Source organism: Malus domestica, chromosome 09, assembly GCF_042453785.1.
Source record: "Malus domestica chromosome 09, GDT2T_hap1".
NCBI lineage: Eukaryota > Viridiplantae > Streptophyta > Magnoliopsida > Rosales > Rosaceae > Malus > Malus domestica.
Genome location: NC_091669.1, coordinates 13,666,921 through 13,680,000, shown reverse-complemented (window position 1 = coordinate 13,680,000; position 13,080 = coordinate 13,666,921). Strand labels below are relative to the sequence as shown.

The following is a 13,080-nucleotide window of genomic DNA, read 5'->3' as shown; positions in this document are numbered from 1 at the left end:
TGAAACCAAGAAGTGAAAGACTGCTTCAAAGGACTTCTCACAGATCTTTTGAACCTGTTTTCTACCTTGCTGTATCAAAATGGAGGAAAAAAGATGTTTCATTGGTTTCATTCGAATATATCAGCTTAAGGTGTGCATATCTGCATTTAAAACAGTTATGATAACTTAATAGCTTTCAATGCTTGTTAGTTGCTGACTTCTGTCTTGAGCTGGAGCAAGAATTGATATTAAGCCTGTTTGACTTCATAAAAAATGTGAATTCGAGGTTCCAGAGTAGAGTTTTGCCATTGTCTGATCCATTCCTGCGCTCTCGTATTAATGATACAGGTTTAATGGATTCCTATGCAACAGAGAAACAACTTCACTTAATGACTGCTCCTGTTTCTAGTGAAAGCCACAAACCCAGACTCTCTCTACCTTCAATACTTCCAATTGGAGCTTCATGGCAGCAAATTTACCTTTTGGCTAGAAGACAGAAAAAGATCTATGTCCAAGTGTTTGATTTTGGCCCCATCAACTTGACCTTAAGGTGACTTGTTAATCAATAAGAAAATCCCTCTGCGTATTTAGTTTTTATATTAAATGTTGCCATTTGACAAGCTATGAATTTTGTCTGCACAGCTTTTCCAGTGCTCCATGGATGCTTCGAAATCGGATTCTTACCGCAGGAGAATCTGTTATCCATGTAAGTAGTATAATGATGTCATAAGAGAAGCTTTACAAAGTAAATAATGTAATCACATAAAATGCAAGTTTGAAAATATTTAAATTGTCAGAACTGTGTGCATGCATTGAATCACAGCCAAAGGTTGAGGTAATGAATGTGAAGGTTTCATGCAAGGAGAATATGCGTTTGATACACAAAACACAAACACCCACATCTGCCTGCAGCAACTCTATCCTGTGATTCAAAAACATCTGAAATCATATTTGTTTGCCTTTTCATGCTTACTGAAATAACTAATTACAGAGAGGTCTTACGGCTCTTGCTGATGTTGAGGGTGCACGAATTCATCTCAAGCAGTTGACAATTACACATCAAATTGCTAGTTTAGAGTCCCTTCAAGAGATCCTTGTAAGGCATTATACTCGGCAACTTCTTCATGAGATGTACAAGGTAAGTTTTAAAAAATTTCTACTAAGGTTCTTGATCTTGAAGACACTTGGTAATAGTGAGCAACTTCATGCTGTCGCATTGACATGCCCTGATGCTAGGGCAGTTATTTGTTTGCTATCTTTTCTTACTGGAGAGCTGCCAGTTCCCAGTAACGCCTTATTTTATTGTCCTCAATGTATCTTGCTGTCTTGTTTTCTAGCTTTTGTTTAAATGTTACATAGCACATCATGCCGTGAAATACCTAATAGATATTATTTTACATGAGTTCTGCAATGAATTTTCTGTCCTTCCTCCATTAGAACATAAATTGACTGAAAGGATTATAACATTTTCAGTATGACGTTTAACTTGCTCTTATCACCCTGTATAATTTGCAGGTGTTTGGTTCTGCTGGTGTTATAGGCAATCCCTTGGGATTCACAAGGAGTATGGGGCTTGGCATTAGAGATTTCTTGTCAGTGCCTGCTAGGAGCATTTTTCTGGTAAGTTTGTTTTTATTTGTTTACAACTGCCCTTTTTATCGGTATAATAACGTTTTTTTCCTTGATAGATCCCCACTGGACTAATTACTGGCATGGCACAAGGCACCACTTGTCTTTTAAGTGTCTTTTAAGTAACACTGTCTACGCTATAAGTGATGCTGCCACACAATTCAGTAAAGCTGCGCACAAGGTCACTGCATGTCTAACGACATTCTTGTGGTCAAGGGAGTATTTTCATCTTTTAATTATTAATGGGGTTTCTATTTGTAGGGCATTGTGGCATTTACATTTGATGACCAGGCTGTTTCAGAAGTGGAACAGCAGCAGAGTGGTATTGCTACTCACTCTAAAGGTGTGATAAATGGAGTATCTGAGAGACTCACAGGTCTTCTTCAATCACCAATTAAAGGAGCTGAGAAACATGGCCTTCCTGGTGTCCTGTCAGGTATTCGATACTGGCATGCAGTAATAATTGCATTTCTTCTTTGCCTTCATCTTGATATGCAGCTCACGGAAGAAACGACGCTATCACCTTAAGTGCACATGATAAGATTTGGTTCATGCTTTTCATGTCTATGGTGCAGGCATAGCTTTAGGTATTACAGGACTAGTGGCAAAACGGGCTGCTAGTATTCTTGAAAGTATTCTTGAAGTTACTGGAAAAACTGCAGAGAGTATCAGAAATCGGAGTAGGCTCTATCAAATGGGACAACAGCGCTTTAGAGTCCGTCTTCCAAGGCCTCTAAGCAGGGAACTCCCCGTAAGACCTTATTCTTGGGAAGATGCTGTTGGAACTTCAGCTCTTGTTGAGGCAGATGACAGTCTGAGGCTCAAGGATGAGATTTTAGTCATGTGCAAGGAACTTAGACAAGCTGGTAAATTTGTCATCATTACACAGAGGCTTGTATTGATTGTTAGCTGCTCAAATCTGGTGGACTTAGGCAAGCCTGAATTTCGGGGTGTTCCTGCTGACCTTCACTGGGAAATTGAATCAGAAATCCGTTTGGAGAGTGTTATACATGCTGACTGTGATGAAGGAGTAGTGCATATAGTCGGAAGCAGTTCAGATGCCCCTTTGCGGCAAAACCAGCAAGCTAAAAGAAGCAGTGGAGCAAGGGCAGTTCGTTGGAGCAATCCTACTGGCTCACAAAGAAGATGCGTACAATTTGTTGCAGATTTTGTTTTCTGCAATAGAATTAGGAAAGGAGCATGGGTGGGGATGTAGGTTGTTGGATTTGTGACCAAGTGGACAACAAGTCAAAATACTTTTCGGCTAATAAAATAGAATAAGGAAAAGGGGGACATCATTATGATGTCTAGCCCTTGATTTGTGGCTTTTACAAAGGCAAAGAATGTGTGGCCTTGTGTGATGAGTGCAGCCATAATAGAGAAGAGGAGAGAGAGAAGGCGGGGCCTTTTGTTTATATTAAGGCATTTGGTTATGCCTTTAGAAAAGAGAGAGTTGGGAACGGCGGATTAGAGAGAAGAAAGAGAAGGGTTGCTGTTATCTATCCTTCCCATTTGTTTGTAATCCCCTTTTGTTAGTAATCACTCAATCAAAGATATTTGTGCTACATTTTGTGGCTTTTGGGAGAGAAGGAATTTGGTATATGTTTCCATCTTCTCCATTTGTTCTTTGTGAGAGTGAGAGCTATTGGGTGTATGTGGGATTTGGGTTTGAGAGTTAAAACTCTATTTGTAATCTTCATTTTGATATTAGTGGAATTTCCTCGCCGTCTCGGAACTGGACGTAGGCTTACGCCGATCCAGTATAAATCCTTGTGTCATTTGGATTATTTGTCTTATCATATTTTGCCGTTGTTGCTTATTGGTTTCATATTTGACGCTTCCGCACAACAAGTGGTATCAGAGCTCTGGGTTTCGACTTGGGGTTTTGTTCTAATATGTCTATGAAACCTTCGAATATGTCGGTGAAATATGATATTGAAAAATTCAATGGGAGGAATGATTTTAGCCTGTGGCGGGTTAAGATGCGAGCTGTGCTAGTTCAACAAGGGTTGCTTAAGGCGCTACAGGGTGTGGAGGCCTTGCCACAAGATTGGTCTGCTGAAGAAAAAGAAGACACTTTGAATCGAGCACATAGTGCAATTATGTTATCACTATCTGATGAAGTTCTTCGTGAGATGGAAAATGAAACTACTGCAGCTGGTTTGTGGCTTAAGTTGGAGAGTATATACATGACCAAATCCCTCACCAATCATTTGTATTTGAAGCAACGTTTGTACACTCTCCGTATGACTGAAGGTACACCTATTCAAAACCATCTTGATGAGTTTAATAAGGTTATTATGGATTTGAAAAGTATGGATAATAAAATTGATGATGAGGATCAATCTTTGATTTTGTTGTGTTCTTTACCTCCTTCGTATGCGAATTTTGTTGAAACTTTGTTATATGGGAGAGATTCTATTTGTATGGAGAATGTAAAAGCCGCTTTGAATTCAAGAGAGTTAAAGAACAAAGTATTTGGAAATTTGAATGATTCTTATTCTGAGGCTTTTATAGCAAGAGGCAGAGATAGGGAATCTGGTTCAGGTAGTAATAAAGGAAATTTGAGATCGAAGTCTAAGACCAGAAACAACACATGCAACTATTGTCGCAAGGAAGGGCATTGGAAAGTTGATTGCCCAAAACTGAAAGATAATGTTGGTGCGAGTGTGAATGTCGTCGATGACGACTTCGACTTTGTTCTATGATGACAGTTGGCTACACCAGATTTGAAATTATAAAAATAAAATAAAATAAAAAAATAAAAAAAAAAAGGAATCTGGTGTTGTGGGTACTCTTAAATCTCTTTGCTACATATGGAGATTTAAGAGTTTGTAAGGATTCTTTGTTATGATTTGAGAAAGTTGCTTAGTAGCCTCTATGTATGTTTGTGTTATGTCAGTTGCTCTTCATCGGTGTTTTTATTGTTTTGGATATTGGTATGGTTTTGCTTTTTTTTGGTAAAGTTGAATTCAGTGAGGGCCAATTTGTTAAGTTCTGAAAGTTTGGATAGTGAGACACCACACTATTTTGGAGACACCTAATGTGGAACATTTGTGTGGAACCCTCTTATAGAAGGCAAGTTATATGCTTTCTAACTTTGGTCTATGGACATTTGGTTGGATTTGTTTGCCACTGCTATTTGGTCTATTGGTCTCCATCATCTGCAATTAGTTTTCTTGAAGACTCTAGTTGAGGTATGGTTTTGGATCTCCTGCTGATTATTTGAATTTGAAATTTTGGTTGTCCTGTTGGTGCTCATGTGATGATGGTAAACTTGAGTGAAGGGCATATTTTTTGTATGTGGTATGTGAGACCTTGTTGCCAAATTTGTAATCAGTTTTGACTTGGAGAATGTGCCATGCTATGTGAATGAGTCTATTGGTGCAGTTTAAGACCATGGTGTTTGTGAGCAGGTGGAGTTCGTTGTGTGTCCAACTTTGGTATGGTGTGCTTGATCTTTTGTTGGCGATATTGAAGAATTTCAGTTCTTCGTTTGAATCACCTTTTGTTTTGATCAAGGCACTTATGGTTTGCAAATTTGGAGAAGACGGTAAAGAAATGGTCTACTTTTGTTGGCTTTGGTACAATTTGAGTCGAGGTGGAAATTGTTATGAGCACTGGTAAGTTTGGGGAATTTGATTTAGTTTCCGTTGTCTTTAGTTTGTACTTTGGGTGCTTATGGTGATTGTTGATTTGATTCTCTGTGATGCTTTCGGAACTTGGTCAAGGTGGAGATTGTTGGATTTGTGACCAAGTGGACAACAAGCCAAAATACTTTGCGGCTAATAAAATAGAATAAGGAAAAGGGGGACATCATTATGATGTCTAGCCCTTAATTTGTGGCTTTTACAAAGGCAAAGAATATGTGGCCTTGTGTGATGAGTGCAGCCGAAAGAGAGAAGAGGAGAGAGAGAAGGCGGGGCCTTTTGTTTATATTAAGGCATTTGGTTATGCCTTTAGAAAAGAGAGAGTTGGGAACTGCGGATTAGAGAGAAGAAAGAGAAGGGTTGTTGTTATCTATCCTTCCCATTTGTTTGTAATCCCTTTTTGTTAGTAATCACTCAATCAAAGATATTTGTGCTACATTTTGTGGCTTTTGGGAGAGAAGGAATTTGGTATATGTTTCCATCTTCTCCATTTGTTCTTTGTGAGAGTGAGAGCTATTGGGTGTATGTGGGATTTGGGTTTGAGAGTTAAAACTCTATTTGTAATCTCCATTTTGATATTAGTGGAATTTCCTCGCCGTCTCGGAACTGGACGTAGGCTTACGCTTAACCAGTATAAATCCTTGTGTCATTTGGATTATTTGTCTTATCATATTTTGCCGTTGTTGCTTATTGGTTTCATATTTGACGCTTCCGCACAACATAGGTATCTTCTGCAACGAAGTAACATCAAATAATTCAGAGGCGGAGCTTGTTTACACTTGTTTGAAGGCAACTTCTCACAATGCTAGTAGACAGAAAACTTGTTACAGACGAGAAGATGTTTTACGATGGAGTACGGCAAATAGGTACAGAGTCGAGCTTCTTTTTACCACAGAAAACTTGTTACAGAAGGGATTGAATTTCGAATGGAGTGAGAAACGAGTCACTTGTTCAATGCATTTTGCTTTTGAACTCTCCCGACAGGAAAAACAGCATTAAAAATGCCCGAAACCCGTAGCATATGCTTCCCCTTGTAGTGATGTGTTACACAATGAAAAGATGGAATTTCCTTTCTTATGGTAGATGGGCAACTTCCACAGAAAAAATTGTACAGTATATAGAGATATAGGTTAGTTTTCCACTTCCTGATATGGGAAAGTCCTCTTCATATTTTTACTTGTATATTTGTTGTTACTGAACCATTGAATGTATATGAATGTTAGTCAGCAGTTAAAACCAAATGAGTTCAGAAAACAGTTATTTGTGTTTCACCTGTTCACCTGTTGAGTTAGTTATTCGTGAGTTTTGTTCTTGTCTATTTCTGCGTTTTAAGTTGTCTTCGATTTCTTGGTTTTCCTGTGTTCTACTGTTTGTTTTTCTCCTCGTGCACATCGCTTTTCTTTATGGTCATCGGATTGAACAAATTAAATAAAAGCAACAGAGGAGAAGGTAAAAAAGTTGTGCAATAATTTCTCAACTTAAATCCCAATTTGGGCTTTAACTTTAAACTTTATTTTAAAATTTCAAAAATTTGAACACTTTGTATTATGATCTAGTGATATTTCTTTTTACTTATAAGTGAGAGGTCTTGTTGGAACGTATTTTGTGCAGGTTCCTCTCTTTGGGCGGAGTGACTGATTCCAATAGTTGGGTGAGTCTACAAGAGCAAAGAAAAGGAAATGGTCGTGAAACCAAATGTCCGGTGGGTTTTTTTTGGGGGGCAAATCAGTATTTGAGTGAGAAGATGAGCATAATGCTCTAAGTGAGAAAGAAGTGTCCAACACTTTGTGAAGCGTCAAGTTGCCTATTTATAGACGCCCAAAGTCTATCTAATGTGCACTATGCCACTCTACCAACTGTCTTACGGGTCAAAATAGTTGGAGTCAGAAGCATGGCTCAGAGTATACGGACCATATATATGGCAAAAACCTGTCTCTATAGCCCTTCGTCAGCTGTCTAAAGTGTCAAGCAGTTAGACTCAGAAGCATGGCTCAAATGAGTCAGACCATACGCATGCCCATAACTTTCTTCAGAGCCCTCCGCCAGCTGTCTAAAGTGTTAGAGCTGTTGGAGTTAGAGGTATGGCTCAAATCAGCTGTAGTGCTATAATATAACCAATTAGATAAGCAATTGGCATCTAACTAGGACCTGATGGGATTTGAGTGGGGAGTGGTTGAATATGAAGTGGAGAACATATGATATGCACTCCGGTTAGAGGCTGTGGGGTAGTAGACCCATTCTCCCATTAGGATTCTAGTCGGACCTTAAGGGGTGACATACCACATACTCTTAGGACTCTGGTCATTGGGTTCGTTTAGGACCCCTTTCAGTAACAACCCATAGTTGGAGTGGATTGTTGTATAGTCCGGATTGCCTTACTCGCCTTACTCATTATAGAATGATCGTTGAAATATGTAGGACTCACGCTGAGATGAGAACCAAACTGACATATGAACCATTATTCTAGAGATGAAAAATATGTTCCAACAAGTCTTACATTCTAATCTCAGGAATTTTGGATTTGCAACCCATATATTTTTTACCCCTATATCGTTGCATAAAAGATTGAAAATAATATGAGGGACATATGGGTAAATGCCAATAATGGGCCCACAAAAGATTTTACAAATCTACAAACTGTAATTGGGCCTTAATGTAGGGAGCTTCAAGTCAAAAGTGGGCCCAAAACATTTGAACCCAATCCAATCCAATCCAATCCTAGCTGGTTTCTCTGCAGTGGTGTTCGTCTCCCACACGAGAACAAACCCCCTTTTTCCCTCTCTCCGACTTCGTCTCCGTCTCCGTCTCTTTTAGGGCACACAATTAGGGTTTTGATCGATCCCAATTCTTCATTCTCTAGCAACCACAACATAAACCTTCATCCCCAATTCGAAACTCCAATTATCACAACCAATTCCATGCCCAATTCGAAACCCTAATTTTGCCCTAATAACCCCCACTGACTGGTTCCTTCCTTCCTTGAACCTTAAAGGGGTTGAAGAGATATGAACAGAGGTCGAAATGAGTAGACTTTCATTCAGGCCTCGCCCTGTTGATATCCACAAGAAGCTCCCCATTGTCAAATCCGTCAAGGACTTCGAAGACGATGATACCCCAACTTCCACCCGCAATTCTCAGCTCATCCGCCTCGCCTACGACGCCACCGTTGAACTGGAGGCACCCCCGACCCCCGCCGCGCCCAAGAAATATGTTCCTGAAATACCCACTCCTCAGTTTGTTGTTGTGGACACTTATGAGAGGGACTATTCTCGCACTTTTGGCCAGCCCAATTCGTACCTTCGCGCTAGAGGAGGTTTTGTTGAATTCACACTCGTTTGTTACCGCCATTTTCGTGTTCGTATTGCGTTGCTGACACTTTTATTATCGTTTTGCAGCTCGGGCCGAGCTCGGAGAGTTTGTGGAGTATGACCTAGACAATGAGGATGAGGACTGGCTGTATGAGTTCAACAAAGAGAGGAAGATTCTTGCACCCGAAAAGTAATCACTTTGCCTACCCTTTACGTCTACATTTTTATCAAGTAATTAATGACAATCGAAATAGCTTGTACGAAAGCAGCAGCAGTATAATCACAATCTAACTCTTCATTTCTAATAAGAATGTAATTTGATAAACGCAGAAGAATTTGATTTTGAGCAATATGTAGACAATCAAGCATTCAAGTTTGAATTTTGTCGTGTCCGGTTTTCAAAAATAGTAGCTGCCTGATGCTTTAATCTAATTTTCTCTATTCTTCAGTCGAATTTGGTATTCTAATCAGTGAGGTATTCTCACACATACAGGCTTGAGAGTCTTCTTTTTAAGTTGGAGGTTTTGGATCATAAGGCGCGAGAAAGAGCAGGAGTTATAACTCCTACTCTTGCTTCACCAATCCCTGTACTTCTACAACTTGATGTTGCTAGTGAGGTGATGTGCGTTTTGATTTCTTTTTCCTGATGAATTGACCAATATCGATGCTGGTTGTTAAAAGTCATTTTTTTCATTCATTGGCTATGTCCAAATGGTGGCATCGTTCATTTATATTTGTTAATTTGGTTCTTGTTAGGTCTTACTAAATGAGACTGAGGTACGTAGTATCATGTTCCTAAACAGAAAAGGTTGCCGTTCTCTAGTTATGAAGATGCTAAAAAATAGTATTTGGTCGTCTTGAATCATTTCTCTGTTTACAAGAGATCTTTTATGGTTGCATTTTGATGCATATTTTTTCTAATTTTGGGCCGTGTTGAATCATTTCTCGAAGTTAATAGAATTTTGTTTCCTTTTGCTGTAGGCTTTACAAGCTCAGTCTCTCAGATATGCTGTTATCCAGTCTGTTTATAATTATTGGAAAGAGAAGGTGTGTATTATCTTACAAGCTTTAGAGGTTTGTTTGGAAATGAATTAGTCAACTAGAACTGTTGAATATCCAGCGAGTTGCGTTCCTTGTGGGTTGGAGAATAATGAAAATTATTGAACAAACAACTCAAATTCACTATTTTCATGATATACACAATAATTTGCGGTGCAGTCTAATTATTGTTCTTTTTAAATATTTCTGATGATATTTATTCTTTTCACTCAATTTTGGCAGCGTGAACGTTGGCAGAAGCCTGTTTTGCGGCGTTTGCAGGTTAGTTTAATAACTTGATTATGTGCTTAGGTTGTCACTGCCTATATGCGCTTGCATATCATTTATACATCGTTGATAAACTTTAACATCTTGATTCTCATCTACATTTATGTTACAGCCTCCTCCACCAGTTAATGACACCAACCCGTATAATGTCTTTAGACCAAGGGAGAAAACCCACAGACTGCACACAAGAAGGGTACATTACGAAGTTAATTGTGTTTTCCTTTTTCCTCAAGGCAAAGCCTTTTAGTTAGTTAAATGTTTTTGCTTATACACATTTCTTAAATATCTCTTTCTTATTGTTTGTCTTTTTTCTTAGATGCAAAGAAGGGAAAATAATGTGCAGTCATTTGAAAAGCTTCGCCAGGTTTGTATTACTTTTTCAATAATTTTTTTTTTCCAGTCAGTACATATTGCGTTTGACAATAACAGTCACAAGCTTTTCTTTTGGAATTGACTATTCTCAGGTTAGGCGCAACCTGGAGCAAGCCAAGACCATAGTAGAGGCTTTAATCAAGGTGCTTTTATTGAAGCGTTTAAACTTTCCTTGAGTGGCGTTATATTCATCTTGCGATGAATTTGTCCTCACTGCTGCTGATTGCTTCCATATAATTTGTATACAGAGAGAAGAGAAAAAGAGGGAAGTCATGGAGAATGAAGTTAGTCTTCAAATAATCCAAATGAAATACAAGGTATGTATAGTGGATATTCCTCTCTTTGTTTGCTTTAACTATTTCTTTTTAATATTTCCCTTGACAATCTCCTCGTTCTGTTTGACTTTTTATCTCAATCTTTAGTTGGGATTGGTGGGATTGGTCTGGGGTGATTGATGTTTCAATTGTTGGTTTATGCTGTTAGTTTTTTTTTTTTTTTTTTTTTCCTATTCTGGACATTTGTCTGTCGATTCCTTGTACCTTTTTCTTTTCTTGTAAGTGAGGACGATGTAATTAGTAGTTGATACTGGAAAGAGTAACTTGGTACTCTGAAACTCAAAGTTTTTCCCTTTTATTTTTCCTTATCAAATATTCTTTCTTCTCAAAAGAAAAAAGTTAGTGAAAGAAAAGAAGGTAGAAAAAGGTGAAGGAAAAGGAAAGTCTTATTGCTGTTTACCTTTAATTATGCCTTCAGTCAGCCATATAACTCAGTAAACCTTCTGGGCCTTCAGTCAGCCATATAATTCAGTAAATCTTCTGGGCTATGTAATTCATACAACAACAACAACAAAGCCTTTCCCCACTAAGTGGGGTCGGCTATGTGAATCCTAGAACGCCATTGCGCTCGGTTTTGGGGCTATGTAATTTATAATGGTTTAATTTAATGTGTTGCTGATTGTTGCATGACTTATGGTTTTTTCAGCATGAAACTGAGCTCCTGGAAGATAGTTTGGCCCTTCCTGGATTTCAACCTGTATCTTGCAAATTTGGTTCAAGCGAGGACGAATTTGTTGATTCGGATGATGTTTCAAACAGCCAGCCCCGTATGCGACCTCCCGCAATACCTAATCCGCCTTTAACAGATTCAAATTTAGTTATGGTTCCTACAGGAACCATGAAGCAAGAGTTCAGGCGGCGGCATGCACCACAAGGGTGGCTTCATAAAATGGTACGTTGTTTGTGTTCTTGTGAATCAGACTATCCTACCCTACCCTATCAATAAGTAATTGCAGAAGTTTGTCACTGTCATTAATTCAATATCTGGTAAGCTACAATGTAATCTGTTAGGGAGTTTCAGCAAAATTCATTTGAATTTAATTTGAATACGAGATTCAGAAGTGAATTTGAACTGTTGGCTGGGCTTTGTGTAGGATCCCCTTGAGCCAGTTTTGTTATTTACAAGACCTCTAGTTCCAGAAAAGTTGGCAGCAGCAGGCATTGTACCCCCATCAGATTCTTCAGTAACAAATGGAGCATCCACACCACCTATTAAATTCCGAGGAAGAATTGGCCGAGGAGGACGATTGATATTTGATAGATGGAATCCATTGATGCATACTCCAATCGACTGTGGGAATTCTTTTTATATACCGCCTAAACCCTGACCTGCAAATATACAATTGATTTTCTTGCCCCTCATGTTTCGTCTTACAGTTGTGGCAGACAATTGGAAAGAGGTGCAGTAAACTATTCAGATCACACGACGGGAGATTTGGTAAAACTATGGTTGCATTAACCTTCTGTCATGCCCGGATATTGGATATCTATGGGAGCATGCCATTCTTGGAATTTTTACTCGCGATTAAGGGTATTTATGGAAGGGTAGGAGGGTGGGGGTGTAATGTATTCTCCTTGTGTTCATGTTTGTGAAAATTGTGTTCATCTGCCCATCCCCTTCCTATGTAAATTTCATGACCAAAGTCATTTGGCAATCACCAAATGATGGTAACTTCTCTGTTAATACAGCCATTTGGTTACTGACTCATAGTCGTGTAGACTCACTGTGGTATTCTGCTCTTTGATACTGTCTCAAACGAGAGCTTTCGCATTACCAACAAAGGAAGAACGACGATTGAACAGTAAGTTAATAACATTTGTGGTTTCTTGTAGCATCCTTTAAAACATTACCGGTGCAAAAGTTCATACGATTTGGTAACTAAAAAAATAAATAAATAATGTCTCTTGACAAGTATAAATGTAAAAAATGGATTTGGATTCTCGTCGGATCCCCTTCCTGGAGATCCTAGGGATCAACGAACATAGACCATTGATCAAAAATCGTGTGGTCATAATTTTTTTCTTTTTATATTTTTCACGCAAAACGATGCTATTTTACTTTTTAAAATATAAAAAGCATTTAATTGGAACCGCATGATTTTTAATCAAAGGTCCGTGTTCGTTGATCCCTAGGATCCCCAGGGAGGGGATCCGGCGAGGATCCAAATCCTAAAAAATAACATTAAACATTGTGCGTCGTGCATAATATGCTATAAATATAAGAATGTCTTTATAATTAAAAAAGTTCCACCAGTCGCACGTAACGTGCCGTGATGTAAAAAAAAAAATTTTGCACGCGCATTAGCGTGTGCAGAAGGGCTAGTATGTAGAATATGTATGATGTCTTAAGTTCAACTCTAGCTAAAGACGAATTTAAACCATATTATTGTTAGCTCATTATGAAGCTTAGTCCACCCCTCATTTTTAGTGTAGATAATATTGTTTGTTCAAAAAATAAAAGTGTTTATAAGATTCTTTATA

The 13,080-nt window shown here is 38.5% G+C and overlaps 2 protein-coding genes across 3 annotated transcripts in view; both read left to right on the top strand.

Annotated features, from left to right (window-relative positions):
* LOC108174056 (intermembrane lipid transfer protein VPS13-like) overlaps window positions 1–6,537 on the top strand; it is a 7,357-nt gene extending 820 nt beyond the window's left edge. Inside the window, exons 3-11 of the mRNA XM_070827388.1 lie at window positions 1–130; window positions 328–529; window positions 622–685; window positions 971–1,117; window positions 1,495–1,599; window positions 1,870–2,044; window positions 2,184–2,824; window positions 5,983–6,207; window positions 6,252–6,537. The exon at window positions 1–130 is cut by the window's left edge and continues 193 nt beyond it. Coding sequence (XP_070683489.1) covers window positions 333–529; window positions 622–685; window positions 971–1,117; window positions 1,495–1,599; window positions 1,870–2,044; window positions 2,184–2,824 — 1,329 coding nt within the window. The 5' untranslated portion in view covers window positions 1–130; window positions 328–332 and the 3' untranslated portion in view covers window positions 5,983–6,207; window positions 6,252–6,537. The remainder of the gene's footprint in view (window positions 131–327; window positions 530–621; window positions 686–970; window positions 1,118–1,494; window positions 1,600–1,869; window positions 2,045–2,183; window positions 2,825–5,982; window positions 6,208–6,251) is intronic.
* A 1,416-nt stretch (window positions 6,538–7,953) lies between these two features.
* On the top strand, window positions 7,954–12,307 carry LOC103443602 (uncharacterized). Of its 2 annotated transcripts, XM_008382477.4 has the most exons (12): window positions 7,992–8,571; window positions 8,654–8,756; window positions 9,060–9,183; window positions 9,323–9,343; window positions 9,548–9,613; window positions 9,848–9,886; window positions 10,005–10,085; window positions 10,209–10,256; window positions 10,357–10,407; window positions 10,513–10,581; window positions 11,246–11,491; window positions 11,694–12,307. In XM_008382477.4, exons 1-12 carry the CDS (start codon window positions 8,280–8,282, stop codon window positions 11,925–11,927), a joined length of 1,374 nt encoding a protein of 457 aa, XP_008380699.3. In that variant the 5' UTR covers window positions 7,992–8,279; the 3' UTR covers window positions 11,928–12,307. The 2 variants fall into 2 exon arrangements, with proteins under 2 accessions (XP_028964078.2, XP_008380699.3); XM_029108245.2 differs by lacking the exon at window positions 9,323–9,343 and having other exon boundaries at window positions 7,954–8,571.
* The last annotated feature ends 773 nt before the right edge of the window (window positions 12,308–13,080 follow it).